Source organism: Mauremys mutica, chromosome 2 (genome assembly GCF_020497125.1).
Source record: "Mauremys mutica isolate MM-2020 ecotype Southern chromosome 2, ASM2049712v1, whole genome shotgun sequence".
Classification (NCBI taxonomy): domain Eukaryota; kingdom Metazoa; phylum Chordata; order Testudines; family Geoemydidae; genus Mauremys; species Mauremys mutica.
In genome coordinates, this window is record NC_059073.1 from 4475366 (window position 1) to 4502827 (window position 27462).

A 27462-nucleotide genomic window follows, 5' to 3' on the forward strand; every position below is an offset into this window, starting at 1 on the left:
CCTAAATTTCCTGACTGACAATTTATATCCGTTTGTCCTCGTGTCCACATTAGCACTGAGCTGAAATAATTCTTCTCCTTCCCTGGTATTTATCCCTCTGATATATTTAAAGAGTGCAATCATATCTCCTCTTATCCTTCTTTTGGTTAAGGAAAACAAACCGAGCTCCTCAAGTCTCCTTTCATACGACAGGCCTTCCATTCCTCGGATCATTCTAGTGGCCCTTCTTTGTACCCGTTCCAGTTTGAATTCATCCTTCTTAAACATGGGAGACCAAAACTGCACACAATACTCCAAATGAGGTCTCACCAACGCCTTATATAACGGGACTAGCACCTCCTTATCCCTACTAGAAATACCTCGCCTAATGCATCCCAAGACCGCATTAGCTTTTTTAACGGCCACATCACATTGCCTACTCATAGTCATCCTACGATCAACCAGGACTCCTAGGTCCTTCTCCTCCTCCGTTACTTCCAACTGGTGCGTCCCTAGCTTATAACTAAAATTCTTATTAGTCATCCCTAAATGCATAACCTTACACTTCTCACTATTGAATTTCATCCTGTTACTAATACTCCAGTTTATAAGGTCATCCAAATCTCCCTGGAGGATATCCCGATCCTTTTCCGAGTTGGCAATACCTCCCAACTTGGTGTCATCCGCAAACTTTATCAGCCCACTCCTACTCTTGGTTCCCAGGTCAGCAATAAATAGATTGAATAAAATCGGACCCAAAACCGAACCTTGAGGAACTCCACTGGTAACCCCCCTCCAACCCGACAGTTCCCCCTTCAATACTACCCTCTGCAGTCTCCCCTTTAACCAGCTCCTTATCCACCTCTGGATTTTCATTTCGATCCCCATCTTTTCCAATTTAACCAGTAATTCCTCATGCAGTACCGTATCAAACGCCTTACTGAAATCCAGATATATTAGATCCACCGCATTTCCCTTGTCTAAAAAATCTGTTACTTTCTCAAAGAAGGAGATCAGGTTGGTTTGGCACAATCTACCTTTCGTAAATCCATGCTGTAATCTATCCCAGTTGCCATCGGCCTCATGCTCCGTAACCACTCTCTCTTTTAAAAATTTTTCCATGATTTTGCATACTACAGATGTTAAACTAACTGGCCTGTAGTTACCCGGGTCACTTTTTTTCCCCTTCTTGAATATAGGAACTACATTAGCTAATCTCCAGTCAAACGGTACAATCCCCGAATTTAGGGATTTATTAAAAATCATCGCTAACGGGCTAGCAATATCACTCGCCAATTCCCTTAATATTCTAGGATGAAGATTATCCGGGCCCCCCGATTTACTTCCGTTAAGCTGTTCAAGTTTGGCTTCTACCTCAGATACCGTAATGTCTACCCCCATATCTTCATTCCCATCGGTCCCTCTATCACTATTCCTTAGCCCTTCATTAGCCTCATTAAAGACCGAGGCAAAATATTCGTTCAGATATTGTGCCATTCCAAGATTATCCCTAATCTCCACTCCGTTTAAAGTTTTAAGCGGTCCCACTTCTTCTTTCTTGGTTTTCTTCCTATTTATATGGCTAAAAAACCTTTTGCTATTGGTTTTAATCCCCTTCGCTAGGTCCATCTCCACCCGTCACTTTGCCTTTCTCACTGCTTCCCTACATCCCCTGACCTCAATAAGGTAGGTTTCTTTGCTGATCCCTCCCATTTTCCACTCCTGGTACGCTTTCTGTTTTTTCTTAATGACCCCTCTAAGACGCTTGCTCATCCAGCTCGGTCTAAAACTGCTACCTACGAGCCGTTTTCCCTTTCTCGGGATACATGCCTCTGACAACTCCTGCAACTTCAACCTGAAGTAACCCCAGGCGTCATCTGCCTTTAGATCCCTAAATATGTTAGTCCAGTCCACTTCCCTAACTAGTCGCCTTAATTTAGTAAAGTTAGCCCTTTTGAAATCGTAAACCCTAGTCTCAGATGCAATATTGATTATCCTCTCATTTATTTTGAAACGAATTAGCTCATGATCACTCGAGCCAAGGTTGTCCCCTACAACTATTTCCTCAACAAGGTCCTCGTTACTCACCAAAATCAGATCTAAAATGGCATCCCCCCTCGTCGGTTCAGCAACCACTTGATGAAGGAATTCATCAGCTATCACGTCTAGGAAAAGCTGAGCCCTATTATTATTACTAGCATTTGTTTCCCAATCTATATCCGGGAAGTTAAAGTCCCCCATGATCAAGCAGTTCCTATTAGTATTTACCTCCTTAAAAACATTAAAGAGCTCTCTATCCGTCTCCAAGCTAGATCCCGGTGGCCTATAGCACACCCCAATCACTATCCCGGGTGAGGCTCTGGTAGTTTTCTTCCCCAATGTGACCATTGCCCAGACAGACTCCGTATTATCCATTGCATTGCTAGTTATTTCATTACATTTCACCTCATTATTGATATACAATGCTACTCCCCCACCTTTACCTTTGCATTGGTCTTTCCTAAACAGCACATACCCTTCCATACCTGTACTCCAGTCATGGCTACCGTTCCACCATGTTTCGGTTATTCCTACGATATCCGGTTTCAATTCTCGGACCAGGAGCTCCAGTTCCTCCATTTTATTACCTAAGCTTCTCGCACTGGTGAACAAACATCCTAATTTTTGCTGATGGGCTCCTCTCACTCTTTTCACCCAACTCGGTAGGGACACAGTACTACCAGTATGACCTGTAGATCTAGTATCGGTCCCCCCCCCTCTTCCTTACACCTAACCGTCCCCCTCTGGCTATATCTGTTGTTATCTTGTTGTTCTCACTCCCAATGTATAAATTTGGCGTGAAGAGCACCAGGACCTCTCCCAACCGTCTCCCCCCAGTGTCTAGTTTAAAGCTCTTTTAATCAGATGAGCCAGCCTCCCTCCTAGAAGTCTACTTCCTTCCCTACTCAGGTGGAGCCCATCCCGTGAGAACAGTTGTCTGTCCCCAAAAGCCTCCCAGTGCCCATACATCCCAAAGCCCTCCTTGTAACACCACTCCCTCAGCCAACTATTAATCGTCATGATCCTCTCACCCCTTTGGCGCCCTTCCCTAGGGACAGGTAGGATCCCACTGAAGATCACCTGAGCCTCAATTTCCTTAAGCGTCTTACCCAACCTGGCATAGTCTCCCTTGATCCTTTCTAGCGAGAATCTAGCAGTGTCATTCGTTCCTACATGAAGGATGACCAAGGGGTTCTTACCTGCTCCTCTTAGGATCCTTTTCAACCTCAGGTCCACATCCCGTATTTTAGCGCCCGGTAGACAGCACACCCTTCTGTTCTCCGGATCGGCCCTGGTCACAGGCCTGTCCAACCTTCTCAGTATGGAATCCCCAATCACGTAGACCTGCCTTTGCCTGGGGATAATGCGGTCCTCTAACCTATCCCCCGTTCCCCCTGGTTGCAAGCTCCTTCCATTCCTATCTTCCCTTGTGGTTCCCCTTAAGCCATCCTGTATGCTCCCTGGGCCCAAACTTGGTGCTGCCTCCATAGACTCCTCCCCTCTTTCTATGGGACTGGCCGCTCGTCTCTTTTCCCTTGGCCTCCCACCGTCAGCTACCATCTGCTGTACCCCTTCCTCATTCTCCAAACCTTCAAACCTGTTCCTTAGCTCTATTTCCCCCTCACTGGCTCTCCTTTTCCTCGGCCTGCTTCTCACGGTCACATGCTTCCACCGCCCATCTTCCTCATCCGGCTGTGCCCCCTCACTGGCCTTAGCCCCTGCTTCCCCCTGTACTCCTGGGCGTTCCCCTTCAGTTACTGCTTGCCATTGCTCCATCAGCTGCTTGAACCCCCTTCTATTCTCTATCAGGGTTTCTACCTGCAGCTCTAGCCCCTGGATATTTTCCTCCAGCAGCTCTATTAGGCGACACTTCATGCATACATAGTACTGCTCTGGGTCCCCCGCTAGGACCAGGTACATACCGCAGCTGCTGCATGCTCTCATCCTCGGTGTGTCCTCTGCTGCTTGGCTCATGGCTGCTGCTGTCTCGGCCTTGCTCGGCGTTCGTACCTGGGGAGCACAGGGGACACGGCACCTCCTCCTGCGAACTCCCACGCAAACTCCCCTGTTAGCAGCCCTGTTTGCTGGCTCCTGTGCCGCTGCCTGGCTGGGCGGCCGCTTTTATAGGCCCCTCCTAGCCTGGCTCCACCCCCTACTCAGGGCTCAGCCAATCCGGGCTCGGCTGCCCCTTCAGCAGTCTGCCCCTCCGGGCCTCTACAGAGAGATACATTTTAGACTATACCTTTTCTCTAAAGATGTCAGGCCTATCCATCAGCTTCTTGTGAGTCCACCTGGCAGTGATTCGTGCATACTGTCCTCCTTTTCAGGGTTACTTGGTCTTTGCTCACCCATTGACCACCAGATTTTGGAAAGGCCTACTTGGAACCTTTCTGACTATTCACAAGCCTACCCTTGAGTGGGACTTGAACCTTTGTTCTCTCAGCATTTACAAGGTCACACTTCCAACCTTTAGCTTCCTGCTCCATGTCTCTTCTCTCCATGAAAGTCACTTTCATAGAATCATAGAATATCAGGGTTGGAAGGGACCTCAGGAGGTCATCTAGTCCAACCCCCTGCTCAAATCAGGACCAATCCCCAAGTAAATCATCTCAGCCAGGGCTTTGTCAAGCCTGACCTTAAAAACTCCTAAGGAAGGAGATTCCACCACCTCCCTAGGTAACCCATTCCAGTGCTTCACCACCCTCCTAGTGAAATAGTTTTTCCTAATATCCAACCTAGACTTCCCCCACTGCAACTTGAGACCTTTATCACCTCAGCCAGAAGGATTGGCGAACTTGGACTGATGATGGCGGATCCTCCTTACACTGCATTTTATAAAGATAAGGTTTTATGTTTACACCCCAAATTCACTCCCAAGGTTGTCTTGGAATTTCACTTGGACCATTCAATCCACTTACCTGTGCTCTTCCCTAAACTGCACACTTCCTCAGAGGGACAGAGACTCCACACCCTCAATGTCTGGCAGGCCTTAGGTAAAACTATGCAGAACAAGACCAATCAGAAAGTCCCCAAGACTATTTGTTGCTATAACACAAAGTCTCGGGGGACAAGCGATCTCGACTCACAGGATCTCCAAATGGCTCTCGGGCTGCATTCTACAGTTACCAAATATTGAGCCTCTCTCCCACATGGGGGATGAGCTCATTCCACGAGAGCACAAGCCGCGACTATGGCATCTCTTTAGGATGTAATTCTCCTTGATATCTGTAATCCATCCACGTGGGACACTGTTCACACCTTTACATGACACACTGCCCTAGTTCAGGAATCCTCTGCTGATGCCTCCTTTGGAACAGCAGTCCTTTGCTCAGACCTATCATCAAGATCTTCACACACTGCTCCTACTTAAGTACTGCTTGTTAATTACCCACAGTGGAATACAATAGGGACCATCACTCCTAAGAAGAGGAGGTTGCTTACCTGTAACTAGAGATTCTTTGAGATGTGTGGTCCCTATTCAACTATCTGCTCTCCTTCCTCTCTGCTTTGGATCTCCTCCGGTTCATGGTGGAGAAGGAACTGGAGAGGCGGTTGGTCCACATTGTCCTTTATCCCCTTGGTTGGAGAGACAAGGTGATCCAGGGGGCATGCATGGACCAGTGAACACTACTTTCAAATTCTCCAGTTCCAGGCACATAGTGCACATGCGTAACCCACAGTAGAATACAGATAGGGACCACACATCTTGAAGAACATCCAGTTATCAGTCAGTAACCTCCTGTTCCTTTAAGTTACTTCCTTTGGCAACCTTGTCATTCCTGACCCTGAACAGCAATGACATTCCAATCAAACAACAATGTGCAGGTCACATGCAGCTTCAGCTTTTGGTTGCAGTTGGAACTTTGTTTTTTTTAAATGATATCGCCTGTTCTGGGTATAATCTTATTTCTCCCCATTCTCCTTTATTTAGATTAGTAATTTGCAAAGAGAGAAAGAGATGAAGCTTCGTGACATTAGTCTGATCTGCATTCAGTCCCGAAATAGGTTTTCCAAACAGCGGATTTGGGTGGATTTCAACAACGGCCTTCAGGTAGGAATCCATGGGAACACCACCTCCGTCTCTGTAGAAGGGGGGGCAGCACTTCCGGGCCACCATCTGGATTTCGCTGCTCTTACATTGTCAGTGGATGCAGTGAACCAGAACTGAAATCTGAAATGTCAGCCTTCATAGAAAAGTTAAAGGGAATCCATATGTTTTTGGTGCTACCACTCCTTTAATCTGAATCACTGATGTTTCTATATGTACTACAAATGAATGGTTAGGGCACCTTTTTAATGAGAAGCACATTATCTAGTAGAGGGCAACTCTGTGTTTTTGTTTGGCTAATTTCAGGAGACATCGTACATTCATCCATACATTGCCATTATGACTTTCTAAATAACAAGCCAGAGAACCACACCAAATGCAGCTTGTGGCCGAACTAGCACATATCTCTTAGAAAGACAAGAAATGCTCATTTAGTGTCTAAACTAGATTTTAGCTAAAGCCTCTGCAACTGATCAACAAGTCTACTTTGAGTAGAGGTGCAATGGAGGCTGTTCTTTGTTGCAGGAAATGAGAAGGAAAGCAGCATTTGCTGAAGATGATGAAGATGAAGAAGAAGAGGAGACTGAAGATGAAGAATTAACTACTTCAGACACAAGTGACCGTGGTGAAGTTGAATCCCAGCATGGGAAACTTCAGGTTTTCACAGTCAGCTCTACAGAATATCTAAAATTGCATGGAAAACTGCTCCGAGATGGGCAGCCGCAAGTCTTCCACGATGAGGAGGATACAGGTATTAACACCTGCTAACTTGAGCTCAAATATCCTGCTGCTGAGTTAGCGGTCTGTAGTCTCATTTGCTCACTGAAACAATGTTCCACCCCCTGTAACTTTGAGGTCAGTTTCAGTGTGTTCTCCGGGGTACATAGCCAATAGGCATTACCGCTATCACTTTTGTTTTATATCTTATTTAAAAATATCTGTACATCAAGTTCTGACAGTTTTTGCAACAAAATGTTTCCCATCACTGTTTTCCTAGTCCTCTTCCCCAGGTCTTCCTTTTCATATTTTGTCTGATAACTAGGTGTTTGTACAGAGCCTGGCACAATAGGGTCCTGATTGAGGACTCTGAGTGCTAATGTAACATAAATAATTTCTGAGGAAGAGGGTCCATGCAGGGGAATGGTCATGTTCTCTTGTCTCTTGGTCCAGAAATACCAGCTCTAAAGAAGTTTGCCATTCACACGGCCTTGCAGCATAGCATGGTGGCAACAGAGAAGGTGATCAGAAATGTGGCTCGTGTCATAAGTCAAGTGGTCAATTATCTGACCAATCAGAGAGCAGAGGTAAGCATACACTAACATTTTTAACTTACTTTTATTTGGGTTGAGCAACTATTAAAAGTTCCCTCAAAACTGATAGGTATTTGCAAATGCATAATATGGAATAGACCAAGGGTTCCCAAACTTCATTACACCGTGACCCCCTCCTGACAACAAAAATTACTACACAACCCCAGGAGAGGGCACTGAAGCCTGAGCCCCACAATCCCAGGCAATATGTCTATTCCAGCGGTTCTCAAACTGTGGGTCTGGACCCCAAACAGTCGTGACCCCGTTTTAATGGAGTCACCAGGGATGGCGTTAGACTACTGGAGCCTGAGCCTCACCGCCTGGGGCCAAAACCAAAACCTGACCCCCATTGCCCTGGGCAGGGGGACCAAAGCCGAAACCTAAGGGCTTCAGACCCAGGCCGGGGGCTGTTACCTGAGCCCTGCCAACCGGGGTTGAAGCCCTGGGGCTCCGGCTTCAGCCCTGAGTGGTAGGGCTCGGGCTCCAGCTTCAGCCCTGGGCCCCAGCAAGTCTAACGCCATCCCTGGTGACTCCATTAAAATGGGCTGTGACCCAGTTTGGCGTCCCAACCCACAGTTTGAGAACGGCTGGAATAGACATATTGCAGTGACTTGTGTGGACCCTAGGTTTATTGCATGATGCATGTTGCTGGCTGTTAGTGCTGTTGTCCTGGGTCCTGCTCAAGATGGAGAAGAAATGCTGGAATGGCAACCAGCAAAATGACAGCATGGCCTAGTAGATTCCTGCTTAATAACGTACATATTTAGGGAACTGAAGAGACTCTTCTTACTTCTCCTTCTCTCTCTTTGCAGCACAAGCCCTGAGTTTCTCTCTTTAAAACACAAAGATTAATTTTAACTTGTTTAATGCATTTCACATTGACTGACTAGTACCTAATCCGAATGGAACTCCTCTGTGACAGCAGTGATGGCAGACAATGGGCAGTCATTAGTTTGAACCAAAGACAAACTCATACATGAGAAAAAATTGTAATTACAGTAGAACCTCAGAATTATGAACACCTCGGGAATGGAGGTTGTAACGCTGAGATGTTTGTAACTCTGAACAAAACATTACCGTTCTTTCAACAGTATACACCTGAACATTGACTTAATACTGCTTTGAAACTTTACTATGCAGAAGAAAAATGCTGCTTTCCCTTTATTTTATTTTTTAGTAATTTAACACAGTACTGTACTTGGTTTTTGGGGGGAGAGGGCGGGGGGGGTCCTCTGCTGCTGCCTGGTTGTGTACTTCTGATTCCAAAAGAGGTGTTAACTGGTCAGTTGGTAACTCTGAGGTACTACTGTATGCCATTGTTCTCGGTCCAATACTGGCCTGTGAAGCGTACTTGTTAGATGGGTCCCATAGGGTCACTTTGTAGCAGAGTGAGGAAAGCAAAGGTATTTAATCAGGGGATGCCAGAGTGCATTCTCTGAGCCATATCCAGCTCCAAAAATTCTGAAGTGCAGCCTGTGGCCACTTTACTGTTCTTACTATGGAGTTATGGCCAGAAGACGGCAGGTCCTAGGATATGAGGTGTGGCCTGAATGCTTGGCTCAGTGTGAATCACTTCTGGCTGGTTTGTGTAGGCTGTACCTCTTTGTTAAAGATGTGGGTGGCTAAGGAGCTGTAGCTCTTTGGCTCATGGCATCGTGCTGCCTTTGAATGTAGTGCAGGGTGCCCACATATCTGATGTGTGCATGCTTTTATGATCTTCCACTGGAGAGATGTGGAGACTTATTGGATGTAGGTTTGTATGCAGTGTTGTAGCTGCGACGGTCCTAGGATATTAGAGACAAGGTGGGTGCGGTAATATCTTTTATTGGACCAGCTTCTGTTCGTGAGAGAGACAAGGTTTTGAACTTACATGGATACCTGAAGACGAGCTCTGTGTAGTTATGAAGCTTGTCTTGCTCACCAACAGAAGTTGGTCCGGTAAAGGATATTACTGCGTCCAACTTGTGTCTCTGGATGTAGATCTAGTAGGCCAGCAGAGCTGTGGGTTCTGTATGAAGTTAGTCTCAGTCATGTTCTTTAATTCTTCTAGGTGCTACTTAGCCAACATCCAGTGACCTGAAGCAATGTAGCAGGAAGCCCACGTTGATTGCTTGCATTGTGTGCAGGTCTCTGGATGCTTTTGTAGCACCTGGCAGAGCTCAGCAGGGATGTAGATGGCGTCATGTACCTGTTGCACTGAGAGCTTTTTACGTTACCCTGTTAGGATCTTCTCTTGTTTGCCTTTCAGGACAATTCTCACCGGGCCCAGGTCCAAGAAATCGTGCAGGAGTGCCTGTCGAGACTACCCATGCTCCTTCAGGAGGCAGTGGAAGACAGCCTCCATGATATCCAGTACTATTTTTCTGTCCTCATTCTCGCCAATCTAAAGAAAGGAGCTAGAAGGGCAGAGGAGCTGTGCGAAGACAAAGTCAGAAGTTGGGGTTTACCTGTAAGATACATGCTTCTGTTTGCCAAACCCTCTCCTATGCTGTCACTTTCAACACCCTTGCCACCGTGCCTGCCTCTCAAGCTTGGTGTTGCCTTTCACTGCTCTTTCCTTCTGCACTTACATTATAGTACCCCTGTGCTTTCCATGTACTGTGTTCTGTACAAAGCCAAATATAAAATGATGCTAATGCTGATCTGTGTTGGAGGGCTGTGATGAGGACTATCTAGTGTTTTTTTGCATCACTCTAAAAATGCTATGTAACTGGGGTAGGGTGTTAGTAGTGGTAGTTTAAGGAAAATGGAACCAGATTGCCGGCACTTAAAATTAAAAAGGTCGTAGAGCAGTTTTTAAACTAAGGGCTGGGGGGAAGCTGACAGGTGCGGAGGAGCATGTGGTTCAAACAGAGACATCGCTTAGGGGAAGATCTGTTAATGGGTATTCTCTCCTCCTTACAAGGATACAGAGGATGGAAGATAAAATATGAGTAGGATTTGATGAGAAACAGTCAAATGAAAAAGCATCCCATTCAGTTACATCTCGTAATGGCAGACAGCTAAAAACTGTCAGTTTTTAAGTGCTTGTATACAAATGCTAGAAGTCTATAAATAATAAGATGGGTGAACTAGAGTGCCTCGTATTAAATGAGGATATTGATATAATAGGCATAACTTGATGGAACAAGGGTAATCAATGGGACACAGTAATACCAGGGTAAAAAATATATCAGAAGGACAGAACAGGATGTGCTGGTGAGGGAGTGGCATTATATGTGAAAGAAAGTGTAGAATCAAATTAAGTAAAAATCTTAAATGAACCAAACTGTACCATAGAATCTCTATGGATAGTAATTCCATGCTTGAATAATAAGAATATAGCAGTAGGGGTATACTATCGACCACCTGACCAGGATGGTGCTAGTGACTATGAAATGCTCAGGGAGATTAGAGAGGCTATAAAAATCAAAAACTCCATAATAATAATGGGGAGTTTCAACTATCCCCATATTGACTGGATACATTTCACCTCAGGACGGGATCATAGAATCATAGAATCTGAGGGTTGGAAGGGACCTCAGGAGGTCATCTAGTCCAACCCCCTGCTCAAAGCAGGACCAAACCCAACTAAATCATCCCAGCCAGGGCTTTGTCAAGCCTGACCTTAAAAACCTCTAAGGAAGGAGATTCCACTACCTCCCTAGGTAACCCATTCCAGTTCTTCACCACTCTACTAGTGAAAAAGTTTTTCCTAATATCCAACCTAAACCTCCCCCTCTGCAACTTGAGACCATTACTCCTTGTTCTGTCATCTTCTACCACTGAGAACAGTCTAGATCCATCCTCTTTGGAACCCCCTTTCAGGTAGTTGAAAGCAGCTATCAAATCCCCCCTCATTCTTCTCTTCTGCAGACTAAACAATCCCAGTTCCCTCAGCCTCTCCTCATAAGTCATGTGCTCCAGCCCCCTAATCATTTTTGTTGCCCTCCGCTGGACTCTCTCCAATTTATCCACATCCTTCTTGTAATGTGGGGCCCAAAACTGGACACAGTACTCCAAATGAGGCCTCACCAGTGCTGAGTAGAGGGGGATGATCACATCCCTTGATCTGCTGGAAATGCCCCTACTTATACAACCCAAAATGCCATTAGCCTTCTTGGCAACAAGGGCACACTGTTGACTCATAATCAGCTTTTCGTCCACCGTAACCCCTAGGTCCTTTTCTGCAGAACTGCTACCCAGCCATTCGGTCCCTAGTCTGTAGCAGTGCATGGGATTCTTCCGTCCTAAGTGCAGGACTCTGCACTTGTCCTTGTTGAACCTCATCAGATTTCTTTTGGCCCAATCCTCTAATTTGTCTAGGTCCCTCTGTATCCTATCCCTACCCTCCAGCGTATCAACCACTCCTCCCAGTTTAGTGTCATCTGCAAACTTGCTAAGGGTGCAGTCCACACCATCCTCCAGATCGTTAATGAAGATATTGAACAAAACCAGCCCCAGCACCGACCCTTGGGGCACTCCACTTGATACCGGGATGCAGAGATAAAGTTTCTTGACACCTTTTAATGACCGCTTCTTGGAGCAGCTAGTCCTGGAACCCACAAGAGGAGAGGCAATTCTTGCCTTAGTTCTAAGTGGAGCACAGGATCTGGTCCAAAAGGTGAATATAGCTGAACTGCTTGGTAGCAGAGAGCATAATATAATTAAATTTAACATCCCTGTGGCGGGGAAAACACCACAGCAGTCCAACACTGTAGCATTTAATTTCAGAAAGGGGAACTACACAAAAATGAGGAAGTTAGTTAAACAGAAATTAAAAGGTACAGCGCAAAAAGTGAAATCCCTGCGAGCTGCATGGAAACTTTTTAAAGACACCATAATAGAGGCTCAACTTAAATGTATACCCCAAATTAAAAAACATAGTAAGAGAACCAAAAAAGTGTAACTGCGGTTAAACAACAAAGTAAAAGAAGCAGTGAGAGGCAAAAAGGCATCCTTTAAAACGTGGAAGCTAAATCCTATTGAGGAAAATAAAAAGGAGCATAAACTCTGGCAAAGGAAGTGTCAAAATACAATTAGGAAGGCCAAAAAAGAATTTGAAGAACAGCTAGCCAAAGACTCAAAAAGTAATAGCAAACATTTTTTTTAACTACATTAGAAGCAGGAAGCCTGCTAACAACCAGTGGGGCCATTGGATGATTGAGATGCTAAAGGGGAACTCAAGGCCGATAAAGCCATTGAGGAAAAATTAAATGAATTCTTTGCATCTGTCTTCACGGCTGCGGATGTCAGGGAGATTCCCAAACCTGAGCCATTCTTTTTAGGTAACAAATCTGAGGAACTGTCCCAGATTGAGGTTTCACAGAGGATGTTTTGGAACAAATTGATAAACTAAACAGTAATAAGTCACCAGGTATTCACCCAAGAGTTCTAAAGACACTCAAATGTGAAATTGCAGAACTACTAAATGTGGTATATAACTTATCATTTTAATCTGCTTCTGTACCAGATGACTGGAGGGTAGCTAATGTGATGCCAATTTTTAAAAAAGGCTCCAGAGGTGATCCTGGCAATTACTGGGCGGTAAGCCTAACTTCAGTACCAGGCAAACTGGTTGAAACAATAGTAAAGAATAGAATTATCAGATGCATAGATGAACATGATTTGTTGGGGAAGAGTCAACATGGTTTTTGTAAAGGGAAATCATCCCTCACCAATCTACTAGAATTCTTTGAGGGGGTCAACAAGCATGTGGACAAGGGGGATATAGTGTACTTAGATTTTCAGAAAGCCTTTGACAAGGTCCCTCACCAAAGGCTCATAAGCAAAGTAAGCGGTCATGGGATAAGAGGGAAGGCCGTCTCATGGATTTGTAACTGATTAAAAGACAGGAAAGAGTAGGAATAAATGGTCAATTTTCATAATGGAGAGAGGTAAATAGTGGTGTCCCCCAGGGGTCTATAATGGGGCCAGTGCTGTTCTACATATTCATAAATGATCTGGAAAAAGGGGTAAACAGTGAGGTGGCAAAATTTGCAGATGATACAAAACTACTCAAGAAAGTTAAATCCAAAGCAGACTGAGAAGAGCTACCAAGGGATCTCACAAAACTGGGTGACTGGGCAAAAAAAGGACAGATGAAATTCAATGTTGATAAATGCAAAGTGATGCACATTGGAAAAAATAATCCCAACTATACATATAAAATGATGGGGTCTAAATTAGGTGTTATCACTCAAGAAAGAGATTTTGGAGTCATTGTGGATAGTTCTCTGAAAACATCCACTCAATGTGCAGGGGCAGTCAAAAAACAAACAGAATGTTGGGCATCGTTAAGAAAAGGATAGATAATAAGACAGAAAATATCATATTGCCTCTATATAAATCCATGGTACGCCCACATCTTGAATACTGTGTGCAGATGATGTCACCTCATCTCAAAAAAGATATATTGGAATTGGAAAAAGGTTCAGAAAAGGGCAACAAAAATTATTAGGCGTATGGAATGGCTTCCATATGAGGAGAGATTAATAAGACTGGGACTTTTCAGCATGGAAAAGAAACAACTAAGGGGGATATGGTAGAGGTCTATAAAATCATGACTGGTGTGGAGAAAGTAAATAAGGAAGTGTTATTTACTCCTCGTAACACAAGAACTAAGGGTCACCTGATGAAATTAAAAGGCAGCAGGTTTAAAACAAACCAAAGGCAGTATTTCTTCCCACAACGCACAGGCAACCTGTGGAACTCTTTGCCAGAGAATGTTGTGAAGGCCAAGACTATAACAGGGTTCAAAAAAGAACTAGATAAATTCATAGAGGATAGGTTCATCATTGGCTTTAGCTAGGATGGGCAGAATTGGTGTCTCTAGTCTCCATTTGCCAGAAGTTGGGAATGGGCGACAGGGGATGGATCACTTGATGATTACCTGTTCTGTTCATTCCCTCTGGGGCACTTGGCATTGGCCATTGTTGGAAGACAGGATACTGGGCTAGATGGACCTTTTTTTTCTGACCCAGTATGGCCATTCTTATGTTCTTAGTAAATACCTATGGAAGGAAAGGGCAGCGCTGGCACTCCCATTCCACTGAAATGAAAAAAATTCCAAGGGCTGTTAGCAAAAATTTATATTTCTCTATGTAGATGGTGTAGACTTTAGTCATGTAAGGTTTTGTGGGTAATAAAGATTATGTTCGCTACTATAGTTCAGTTAATGACTAATTGTGCTAAGATGTGTTTCATTTACTGTCACTGTTTTCTTCACCTCTCCCAGTTAAATAGCATCTTGCATTTTAAAAATGCTGCACAAACACTAGTAAATCTACACAGCCATTTGTTAGTTTCATCCATCTGCCAGTTTCACTTGTAATCTAGATTGCTGAATTTTGTATTAAGTGCTTTTGTACGGTGCCTGCCACAATGGAGCTGTGATTGGAGCCCTTAACCACTACCTGAATACAAATAATATAAAATTGTATGGGTGCTGCACTCCTACCTGTTAGTCTGCTCACTATTCTAGTGTGTATCACACCATCTCCCTGTAAACTATTCTGTATTGGCACTTAGCCTTCTTATTTCTGTAGGGGAACAGCATCTAGTAGTCCATAAGTGGGCAAGGAATTGTCATAGTAAGTTGACTATACCTTTTGAGTTGCTCTTTTTATTTGTATAACTTTATAGCACTCAGAAGCTAAATCCTACACGGTCAGTACCTTGCGCAGTTATGATATGGTTATCCAAAAGGTGCATTTCTCACCTGTGAGCAACCAAAAAGCATATTCATGTCTTAGAGTTGAACTGCTGTCTCCTGTGTACATTGAAATACTGTGACCGTCTCTCTCCTTGCTTTCCACTTCACAGGGTATTGGATACCCCTATGCTACGTATCGAGCTGTGTGTGCTCGTCAAGGTGTCTACAGCTCTGTAGCATGTGGGTTTGTTGATTTCAATGAGCAACTCACAGAGCCAATATCCAGTGCAATCTCCATGACCTGGAATGAGGTCTTCAGGTACCGTCCTCTTCACTGCACTCTAGGACATTCTTACTAACACAAGACACTTGCAAACCTCCCTGATATAAAAACAAACACAATTTTGTGCTGTCTGCCAAAAACTGTGAGATGAGCTGGTGCAAAATGCATGGCCTCTGTCTTCTAATGTTCTCAGGCCACTTTATTCCATGGGTGAAATGATATCTCAGCATTTGATACAGAGAATGGCAAAACTTCATGATTTCGTCCCCTGAGGGGCTGAGCCTTCCAATTCACTGCCTGTCTCCTAAAAGGTGGAGATCACCTCATGGCTGATTTAGTGTCTAATTTGCATTGTTTCCTAAATGGGAAAGGATTAGTTATGTACTCATTTGTATTTTTGTATTAAATTATATCACACAGTCCCCAGTCTTGCAACCAAATGCCAGAATGCTGGTGCAGAGCCCAGTTTTCTTAAGTGCAATTGCAGAATTGGGGCCATATTCTCCAGTCACTTCTTGCAGAAACGTATTCAATTACTATTTTAAAAATACAGGCTTTGTACACTGTATCTACATACTCATAACTTGTATTGTAATATATCAGTGGGTAGCCGAGTTAGTCTGGATCTGTAAAAAGCAACAGAGTCCTGTGGCACCTTATAGAGTAACAGATGTATTGGAGCATAAGCTTTCGTGGGTGAATGCCCACTTCGTCAGATGAATGTAGTGGAAATTTCCAGAGGCAGGTATAAATATGCAGGCAAGAATCAGTCTAGAGATGACGAGGTTAGTTCAGTCAGGGAGGATGAGGCCCTCTTCTAGCAGCTGAGGTGTGAACACCAAGGGAGGAGACACCTAGCATTTGTAGTGGGACTTTAGACCCTGTGGGGGAAAAAAATGCAGATGTTTCATAGAACTCGTTTCTCTGGACATAACTTCATCATTTGGTCATCAGTCTGACCCCACCATTGTATCTCCTCCAGTAGCAGTAGAAGTGCATGGTGAGCAAGCCCCCAGTGCCCCTTTTGGCATTGCAGCATGTTACTCATGCCTTTAGGTAACTGGATTAATCCTTGAATGCATTTCTCCCCTTCCAGTTGTAAATTGGGGCAGTCCATCACACAGTTCAGCAAAGCCATCTTAGATAAATTGAAATACTTCTTCAAAGATCTCAAGAACAAGCTCTGGGAAAAAGGCAGAAACACAGAGCCAGTAAACGTCATTCAGAGGCATCAAATGGAAGCTGTCCAGGCTTTGGTAAGATTGGCAAGGGGGTCCGTGCAGTGGATACCCTTCAGAACTTGTCTGTTGTGTGTTGGGTAACTATGGTGAGGATGCCTCACGCTTTGTAGTTTGGCCTGTGCTTACTATAGGGAATCTGCAAATGCTCAAGTAATGTAACTGTCTTGAGTAATGGGCAAGTTTTGGTAAGCAGCCACTTTATTTGAAATGAGGGAACTTTTTGCAGCATACAATACTGATTTTTTCCTTCCTCCACTTCCCAGCTGTGCAACTTTCTCCTGGATCAGATGGAGTACATCAATAAAAGGCAGCGCGGTATATCCCGTGTCCTGACACCAGAAATACAGGCTAGCATGAAACAGACATATGCAGGTAGGAAAATCCTACAGCTGGGCTAAGTCTGGCTTCCTGTGCATTGAATTACTGAACAGGGAAGCAAATTGTAGCAGTGACACTAACCATCTGTGCAATGGTGAATTCTGCCAGTTAATACCGGAAAGAACGGTTCCCAAGCTGGTAGTATGGAAATCTGTATGTTGGTAGAGTCACTACACTACTCCTGTTGAATCAGCTTGTCTCACTTTTATTTCTTAAATTTCAAAGGCCTGGCTCAAAGGGCTCACTTTAAATTCTTATTCTTGAGCAGCCAAATAATATTGTGTATTTGTAGATCACTTAGCATCTTCAAAAGGGAGAGAAGGAATGGAGAATGAAATTCCACAGCAGTGCTGCAGAATTGCACGGAGCTAGAGCTGAAGTCTGTCACAGCAATGTAGTAGCACGCAGGTGTGGTGCATGCCTCCATCTAACAGTGAAATCTGACACCGAAAACATCTACTCAGTGTGCAGCGGCAGGCAAAAAGCCAACAGAATATTGGGAATCATTAAGAAAGGGATAGATACTAAGACAGAAAACATCACATTGCCTCTCTCTAAATCTATGATACACCCACATGTTGAATACTGCGTGCAGATGTGGTCGCCCCATCTCAAAAAAGATAATTGGAATTGGAAAAGGTTCAGAAGGGGCAACAAAAATGATTAGGGGTCTGGAACAGCTTCCGTATCAGAAGAGACTAATAAGATTGGGACTTCTCAGTTTGGAACAGAGATGACTAAGGAGAGATAAGATAGAGGTCTATACATTCATGATTGGTGTGAAGAAAGTAAATAAGAAAGTGTTATTTACTCCTTCTCATAACACAACTACTAGGGGTCACTAAATGAAGTGAATAGGCAGCAGGTTTAAAACAAACAAAAGGCAGTATTTCTTCACCCAACGCACAGTCAACCTGTGGAACTCCTTGCCAGAGGATGTTGTGAAGGCCAAGACTATAACGGGGTTCAAAAAAGAACTAGATAAATTCATGGAGGATAGGTCCCTCAATGACTATTAGTCAGGATGGGCAGGGATGGTGGCCCTTGCCTCTGTTTGCCAGAAGCTGGGAATGGGCAACGGGATGGATCACTTGATGATTCCCTGTTCTGTTCATTCCTTCTTAAGCACCTGGCATTGGCCACTGTCGGAAGACAGGATACTGGGCTAAATGGACCTTTGGTCTTACCCAATATGGTCATTCTTCTGTTCTTATGAAATGGCAGTCTCACCAAGGGACAACAGTTGAAATACAGGAAGGCTATCCTCTTCCTGTGATCTTTCTGGATGTTAGGAGCCACACCAGAATGAGTCTCTGGGAACTTAATAAAGGACTTCAGAGACGCTGCAGTGATTCCTTCCTATGGTGGCATGTATGAAGTAATACTTTGCTGCTGTGTTTGATTGCATAGATCTGGGCTAATTTAAAATTGGAAGCATGTGATGATGAAAGCAGAAGAGTGGTAGGTCAGATGCTGCCCACTATTTTGAAATTGGAAGTCTAGGGATTGTGGAGACCTTATGAGTTTTGAAATGTACTGGAATGTTTTAAGGGTGCCAGAAGACAGCCTAACAACCGATCCACTACCATGTTCTGCTGATGCTGCTCACATTCCTTGGTGAAAAGAACTTATGGGATCAACATGTAAAACCCTGGCTTTTTTTTCTGTGCTCATGACTCCCCCTACTGACTAGCTGCAGAACATACAATTTGCTGCTTTCTTACAGCTAAAGAGGGTCAGTAATACAGGAAACAAAGGTTTGTACGTTTGGTGCTGAACATCCTGAGTTTAATCCCCAGTGACAGTGATGGTGTCTGTATATATGCAGCTATGGTTTGCTATAAAAGCCCTAGAGAGGTGCTCAGGCTCATGACCACAAGCTCCTCCTGGCAGTGTAGTTTGGTCTGTGTGGTCTACAAGCTAAATATATCAGAGTTCTACAATGAAGATTGTGTCCCACCTTATCTTCGGTGTACAGCCCTGTTTCTCATGCAAGCTTTGCTCCCCTTGTTCCCGAGAGGGAGAACTTCTCTCCTTATGACAGCTCGGGGCTTCACGAATAGTAAGGCTGTCTAGTGCCTTCAGTGCCGTCCCAACATGCAGTTTAATATGGCCACTTGGATCAAAATGAAGCAGCATATGTGGGACCAGAGGCAATAATTGTATGGGGGGAGGACATGTAGGTTCATGTGCCCCCCTCCAGATTGCTTGATCACATGGTGTGGTTGGGCCTCCTCCCTGCAGGACAGCTGAGCAGGCAGGGAGAGGCAGGAGGAACAGCTGGGCTCTGCAGGGAGGGGCCACTGCTTCCTGGGAGGGAGGCACTGCTGGGGGGGGAGGTGGGGACATGACCTGAGCTGTTTCAGGGTTGTGTCCCCCTCCACTATCAACAGGCCTGGGTCGTCTCTGTTGGGACCTGCAGTCTCTGTAGGCCACACTTCTATTAGATTGCAGTTTCCATTTTAGTAGTCGTGTGGCACCAGGCATCCTGACAGATTACCATTCCGGCCATTGGTTGAGTAGCATGCGGGCAAGGCTGCACCAACACGTGTAAGATTATGTGCTGACATTTAAATACCATCTCTCTCCCGTAGCTTGTAGCCAAATGAATGGTCCAGGCTGTTTCCAGAGAATGAAAGATCTTATGCAACGGCATGTCCGCAATCAGAAGGAGACCATGTTTAACTGTGTCACTGATAAGTTACGGCACCAGCTTGACCTGCTCCAGGTGAGATGAAACAGAATTTGCACTCCTCTGGAAAGTAGCTGGCCCTGTACCATGTGATAGAACTGCTGCCTCTCCGGTCACGGGACCATGCTGCTTAGCATGACTTGGAAGAAGCATTCTAGCTTTCCCATTTGCAGTTAGGTAGCAAGAATGGCAGCCAGTATTAGAAGTGGACCCCTCCCATTCTGTTTAGTTTGACTCTCGTTGCAGTATTTACTGGGGTTTTAGCCCTGGTGCGATTCCAGTGCTATTAATAATCGTGCTCAGTGTGGAGAAGGGAGAATAACCTGCAAGAAACTGTGACTGGATGGAAAGTTTTCTACTGTCTGTGGAAGATTTTGTGTGAAACACCTATAGACAAGCTTAGTGCAGGATGCCTCCTTGAAGTGAGTCTCTATATGGGGACAACACCCTAGGGCTACATACCATGATTGCTGTCTCCTGTTCCTTTCACATTTGACTCCTAGTGCTTTTAGGTTGTTCGAATCAGTAAACTGACTTATTGATGGACTACTAGTAATCAGATTTCTATTATTACAAACCACTTTTCATAGGGTCATACATGCCTGTTACAGTAGAGCCTCAGAGTTACAAACTGGCCAGTCAACCACACACCTCATTTGGAATTGGAAGGATACAATCAAGAGCAGCAGAGACCCCAAAAAAACAGAGCCAATACAGTACAATACTGTGTTTAAATGTAAACTACTGAAAAAGAAAGGAAAGCAGCATTTTCCTTCTGCTTAGTAAAGTTTCAAAACTGTATTAAGTCATTGTTCAGTTGTAAAGTTTTAAAGAACAATCATAACGTTTTGGTCAGTGTTACAAACAACCTCTATTCCCAAGGTGTTCATAACTCTGAGTCCTACTGTATATTTCAGTATGCTTTAGCATCAAAACAGTACTTAGAATTAAACAATAAATGAAATATATCTTCAAGTGAGGTTTGAAAAGAAGTGAAGAGGCAGAGAGATACAAGAAATCTACTACAGTGCAGACAGCATTGCATCCTGGTTTTGGTCGTCTCCGGGGTCATGCTTCTATATTAAAGATGTGCTTCAGCAAAGTTGAGCACTTCTGCATTAGCAAACCTATAATTTGGACCTGATTTTAAACGTGTCAGATTTTAAAATTTATTTGTAGTTTCACTAACTGGTTGTTTGCTCCCTAACACAGTCCTCAAACTGCAGCCCGTGATCTGCAGGTGTCACATTATGCAGATTCTTCCTCGTTGCTTCCAGCTGTTTCTAGGCTGTTGGTGGCAAAGAGCCCTGGTGCCCTATACAAGTAGCTGGAAACAAGGAAGAGGAGCCAGCCTAGCCTGTGCATGTTGTGTAACTGAGAACTGGAAGGGAGTGGGTCCATCGGGTTGCAAATGGGAGAGGAGGCAGGTCCACAAGATCTTAAAAATATGAGCTCACCAAGTGACTGTGTAGATAAACGGGAGAGGGAGGCATGTGTCCCGGATACTTAACGTACAGGGTTTCTGTATAAAACTGCAACCTGAGCCTTCTCGCCTCTGAGTTTCACTCCCCCCCCCCGCCCCCCCATACAGGGATTATCAAAGAGATTTAGCCTGATTAGAGTGATCTAGTGATGAAGCTGCCTACTAAACAACAGGGGCCCTGCTGACTAAAAGAGAATTAATATCCATGTTGAAGAAAATTAGTGTGTAACATGAAACCTTGAAGCCTTGTCTTGTTTTAGGTATACATTGGTGGTAGTTTTGAGTGCTTGGTTCAGGAACTGACTAAATCCTTGAAACTGCAGTTTGAACCAATGCTGAAGCCTGTCCAGAAAAATGATGGAATTATTCCAGGTAAATTTTTCCAGGTTCTTGCTTATGCATTTGCTACTTGTCGTCGCTGTAAACAGTGTTTAGAATAAATGCTGCAAATAGAGACACAACATCACAGCACTCACACCTTCTTGTGGAGCAGTTAGAGGCTGGTTACATATGTGAGCTATAACAAGTAGGCATTGCTGAAGCTAATTCAGTAATCTCATACTTCAGAGTGTGCTGATAGAATTTGTGCTGTCTACGTTTTGAACTGTAATGCTCTCGTACTAAAATGAGAGCTGAACTGTACTTTGCCATCCTTAAAAAAAATAGTTTTGCCTTCGTCAGATTTGGACTGCGTGCCTGCCCCTTCTAGCGGTGTGTCCTCAGAGGCAAATTGCACACACAAGCATAATTGTGTATACATCAACTGAAAGGGGAAGATGCACAAGCATGGACCTTTTAATCATGCAGACATTACCAATGGCACCTCTACTCTCCTGGGAATGGGCTACCAGCTGTGCCTTCTACACAGATACAAGGTGCAGTGTATCCACTGGAAAGCATTGCACAAAATCTGTTACCTGGCAGTGTTCCAGTTACATAGCTTATTGGGAGCGGTTACATAGCTTATTGGGAGCAGTACAGTTCATGTTAATGCTACCCATTTCTTGCTGTGGAAAGCCTGGCTTCAATGTGTCTTGCATTTATAACAGGTGCAGCTTTGAGTTGTTAGTACTGCTGGTCAGCGGAGGGAATAACATTTGTTCCTTTAATGTTTTTTCCAGATTTAGTGAACATCTGTGCCAAAGTCAGCAAGATTTGTAAAATATCTTGTGTAGATTATGTTCTTCCCAACCTCAGCCAGACAGAAAGCTGTTCTGTGCCTGCCTCTCCTGGGAAAGAGCTGACATTAAAGAGGGAGCTGCAGGAAGACTTGGATCCCCCAGTCTTCTTGGGGAAGTGCAATATCATCCGCATTGGGACCATGTCACTTTCTCACATTAATCCCATTCAGGTATTGAATTTAAACGCACGTCTTCCTTGGGTTGGGGAGGGATGTTCAGGAGGAGCAGATTTGTGTGTCCAAGAGAGAAGGTACAAGAGAAACCAACAGAAATACTTATGCCAAAGTGGTGTGAAACTTTGAGCCCTGTTATTCTAAGTGCTACATCGTCAGAATATATGGTACATCCTATTTCTCTGTCTCAAAAGATTCACTGGCATAATATAGTATACCCATGGATTCCATGCTAGCAGGAAGGATTTCCTTTTTCTGCCTGTCTTCACTCATGTAGGTGTTTTATAATTCTCTTTATTTCTACTAATGAGCCTTAACATGCTCCCAGATCAACAGCTACTGCCAACTAGACAGGGCACTCAACTCCACCTACCCTCCAAAGTATGCAGTAAACGCTACACTCCGAATTACCTTCCTTATGCACTTCCAGATAGAGTTAAAGCTCTTCATCATGGAAGTGTTATAGATATATCAAATTCTGGCCTGAAAGTACACAGAAACCGTACATTGAATGGTTACCATTTGCATCTCCTGTATCTATATTGCTGAGTAAACCATGGGTATATAAATGGTTGGTGGAATTATGGAGTTAGTGATAAAGTTGTTTGGGGGATCTTAACTATGAAAATCTGGAAATTGAAACATGAGGGGTTTTTTTTTAAATCTAATAAAATTGTATCATATATTTACATCCTTAATGGTTTCTAAATGAAATATTTTAACTGCAAATTGTATTACCCATTTCTCAATTGCAGTGTATTTTATTAACTCAGAGAGGCTTTTAGCAAAATAAATTCAAAAACTGATCTTCAGGAGAAAGCAAAGCCTGTCATCCATTTCACGGCTTCTCTGTGAACATATCTTAGAGTTCCATTCAGGAGTCAATACTGTAAAATGAAAGACAGCCACAACCTTGATTTTAAATGTCTTTTCTCACTGTTCTATTTGCCAATCAGTGAGTTATCACCTAACAAATCTGTCTCTTGTATTTTTAAGATATCTGTGCAAGAAGTCGCTATCACTATGACAGGTCAGTAACCTACATCATTTTTATTTTTTTGCACACCCTCCTTTTTCCACCACCACCACTCCCATTTATAAAGTGCAGAATAGAAGGATTTTCTTCAATCCCTTGAAGTTAGTATTTAAAACTCCCAAGAAATAAACTTTTGACGATTGCTTCTGCCTTGGCTATGAAGCATTGGGACTTAGCACACAGAAGCAAGGTTCCTCTGGTATGGGGACATTCCCTGGGCAGTATTTATTGATCCGAATGATTGCCTTTTAGAATTGTTGGTCTCACTGAATCCATTCACACCTTTCTGGCACAGCTGGATACATTCCTGTTACTTCTCCATCTGTATTCCCAGAAAAAAGAGAGAGAGAGACTAGAACTTCATGCAACTCTTTTTCCTTCACACCGTTTTAGGGCTTGGAGCACCCCGGGTTACCCTGTAGGTAAATCTTAATAATCAGGAGTTCCCAGCTTGGCATATTGCATTGATGCTCCTAGAAAGCTCCTGGTCACTGACTTCGAGGAGTTAGTCATTACAGTGTTTAATACCCACTGCCATTCTCCACTGAGGGTTTTTTTCTTTGTATACTTTAAAATTATATTTCATTTTAGAATATTCAGTGAACAGATAGTTAATCTCTTATGTGGGGGGCTTAAGTGGGTTTTTGATATGAGGATATTTTCTTTCCACCTGGACAAAGCACATAATATAAATTTAAACTAATAGAACAGTGACAGCACCATCCTTTGGCTGTGGCACCATATTATGTTCAGAGATTTTGAAACACTGAATACAGTTTTGCTGTCATAGAAGCATAAATGTGAGTATACTTTTAAATGCTCATCTTTCTTCTTCCAAAGATAATATCACCATGACGCTTCCGTTCAGCAGCGTGTATCTTTGTGAATGTTGCTTCCACCTGTATTATTTGATCCTTCATCTCTCTCCTGAGTTTGCCAAGAACATTTACTCCAGATTGGGAGCCCAGGCATCCAACCCAAGTGAGTGGAAATGGGAATGCCTCCCGGGTGGTGGTGATGTCTTGAAAAACAATCTAGGTAAACCTGTGAACTATTGAAGGGCTTTTTGTTTGTACAAGGTTTTTGTTTTCCATATCTCCACCAGACAAATGTACCATCTACAGTAACTCCTCACTTAATGTTGTATTTATGTTCCAGAAAAATGCGACTTTATGCGAAACTATGTTAAGCGAATCCAATTTCTCCATAAGAATTAATGTAACGGGGGGGGGGGGGGGGAGGTTTAGGTTCCAGAGAATTTTTTTTTGCCAGACAAAAGACATTATATACATATACAGTATAAGTTTTAAACAATTTTAAACAAACAGTTTAATACTGTACACAGCAATGAATGTGAAGCTTGGCTGAGGTGGTGGAGTCAGAGGGTGGGATATTTCCCAGGGAATGCCTTACTGCCAAATGATTAAGTAGGACTCAGCTGAGCCCTCAAGGGTTAATACGCTGTTGTTAATGTAGCCTCACACTCTGCAAGGCAGCATGGACTGAGGCAGGAGGGAGGAAACACAATAGATGCAGGGCAGTAGCTGCAAACACTTTCCTGCAAAAACTGAACATGATGATGAGCCCACGCTCTCCAGCTGGAGCGCACCACTCCCCCCTCCTGACAGCACATGCACAGGTGCTGGCTTTCCAAAGTGCTGGGGGGTGCATGCATGAGTGAGAGAAAGAGATGTGCATTGCCCCTTTAAGTACGCTGACCCCACTTCAAGTACTTAAGCAGACCCCTTTTAAGCAGATCAGCCAGTTCAGACAGGAAGCAACAGCGTCCAGCAAACTCCCTCCATTCTGTCTCCTAGCCCTGTCCCCCCTCCTCCACTTTGTGGTACGGAGTGTGTGTGTTTGGGGGGCGAGGGTAGGAGCAAGGGGACATCTTGATATCAGCACCCCTCTCCCGCGCCTCCTCCAGCAAGCAGGAAGCTCCCGGGAGCAGCTCCAAGGCAGAGAGCAGGGCAGGAGCAGCAGGGCAGTGGGGGGGTGGGACAGCTGAACGGCTGCTGAGCAGCTGCCGAGCCACACATCTTACAGGGAATTTAGGGGAGCTGATGGGGGGGGCACGGAGGGTGCTGGTTCTAATCCCCAGAAGGAGGGGCTGCTCTTCCAGAGAATCCTGCAAACAGTGGACAAAGCAGGCAGCTGCCAAACGACATTATAAGGGAGCATTGCACAACTTTAAACGAGCTTGTTCCCTAATTGATCAGCAACGTAACAACGTTAACCAGGACAATGTTAAATGAGGAGTTACTGTACTGTAATTTAGAGTCTGAACACTACAATGTGCTAATGTGTTTTGCAATGGTAGATGTGCCTTGTCTTCCCTGTCCTAAGTGGTGGAGGGGGAAACCACACATACACCCACATTAGCTTTTTCCATCTGTCATTATCAGAATCATGTGTGGAGCCAGCAGGAGTTTCTTTGACGTTCTCCTGCTGTGTCTTCTGTATGGAGCAGTATCTACGCTAATCTGAGTTATTCCATAGACCTAGTATTGCTGTGCTACATAAACCATATAAACATTCTGAGACTTCCGCCGAACATATTAGATTCCTAGAAACAACAGCCAGTAGGAAGTGGGGGGAGTGATAGAAAAATCTCCTTCACACTTCTGAGATTAGTTTATGTTGTGCTATATAATGTAGTTTAATTGTACTGTCTTTATACCTAGGTAACCAGGAGGCTCTCATTATCCTGGACAAGCTCCAGGACCCATCATCTTTCCATAGCTTGATAGAATTCATTTCGGCAAGACATGGGGGCATACCTTGGTTCCAGGAACTAAATCTGCAGCAGGGAAGAGAGAAACTGGAATCTCTGGGGGTGTATTACACTGTCAAAGTGAGCCATCATAAGTTCTGCATTCTAGAGGTGGGAATTTCAGGGTGACTATCAGAAAACAAGCTTGTTTCCAAAGAGAGAATGAATTGGAGGCTGTTTGCTGGGAAAGCTGGTATTATCAGATACTTGAGCTCCACAGATGAGAGCCAGCCAGTCCTGAAGAGTTGTCCTGAAAGACTGAGGCCTTCCTCTACATGTTAATAGATCATCTACTCTTGAACAGGTTCCTCAACCTCAAGTAGAATCTAGTTCTAGTGACATAGTGAATTCTCACTGTTTTGCAATGATTTTTGTTTTTTGGTTTTTTTTTTTTGTATTTATCTATCAGACCTACTTCCTAATCAGCCAGACATGCATGACTTAACTACAAACTCCCATACTGTATTTGTACTTTTAGTTTAGCTAGCCACCACAACAAACTTGCTGTGCTGTGCTGTTGCAAGGCTGCACTTCTGGGAGACTCTTGAATGTAACCACTCTAACATCCACAGTTTTATCATGGATCCCTGCCCCTGCCAGATGTTGAATGATATCCCACCTGCAGAAATTCTCATTTGATTTGTATCTTGTGATGATGGAGATAAAATATTCTTTCATGGTGTTAAGTCACTCATCTTTCAGGAATTCTGACCTCTTGAGCTGAAATTATCTAGGGTTAATCTCTATCTGAAGGTGAATTATTTTTGGAAAGTCTTTAAGCAACGCTTTGTAATTTAACTGACTTACGAGCCTTTGAAATATATGTGCTGTTTTGAGTAGACTTCTGCATTCATCGTCTCATTGGGTTTTATAAAGCGTACAGCAAAAGGTGGCCATGCTGCACATGCATATGCAGATATCATAACCTGCATACGGTGGAATTGTAAACTGTTATGGGCTCAGCTATTGTTCATCTTGTTCAGGGCTCCTGGAACTCTCACTGTGTTTTAGCTGAATTCTGGGGGGAAAAAATCCATATTCTTTTTTAAACCAAAGAAAGAACCCAAGGAAATTCCATACAAGATAGGTTAAGAAAGCACTAGAGATACATGCTTAAGAATAGCAAAGAGTCTTGTGGCACCTTATAGACTAACAGACGTTTGGGAGCATGAGCTTTCGTGGGTGAATTCCCACTTTGTCGGATGCATTCAC

General features: G+C 43.9%; 1 protein-coding gene across 2 annotated transcripts in view; it reads left to right on the forward strand.

Moving 5' to 3' along the window:
* LOC123364406 overlaps positions 1–27462 on the forward strand; it is a 73748-nt gene that overhangs the window by 31605 nt on the left and 14681 nt on the right. For both annotated transcript variants that reach the window (XM_045006524.1, XM_045006525.1), the window contains exons 9-21: positions 5951–6070; positions 6593–6818; positions 7238–7371; positions 9626–9826; positions 15181–15329; positions 16390–16549; positions 16798–16906; positions 19507–19640; positions 21348–21459; positions 22209–22438; positions 23438–23471; positions 24318–24458; positions 26162–26331. In XM_045006524.1, the coding sequence (XP_044862459.1) occupies positions 5951–6070; positions 6593–6818; positions 7238–7371; positions 9626–9826; positions 15181–15329; positions 16390–16549; positions 16798–16906; positions 19507–19640; positions 21348–21459; positions 22209–22438; positions 23438–23471; positions 24318–24458; positions 26162–26331 (1920 nt within the window). The remainder of the gene's footprint in view (positions 1–5950; positions 6071–6592; positions 6819–7237; positions 7372–9625; positions 9827–15180; positions 15330–16389; positions 16550–16797; positions 16907–19506; positions 19641–21347; positions 21460–22208; positions 22439–23437; positions 23472–24317; positions 24459–26161; positions 26332–27462) is intronic.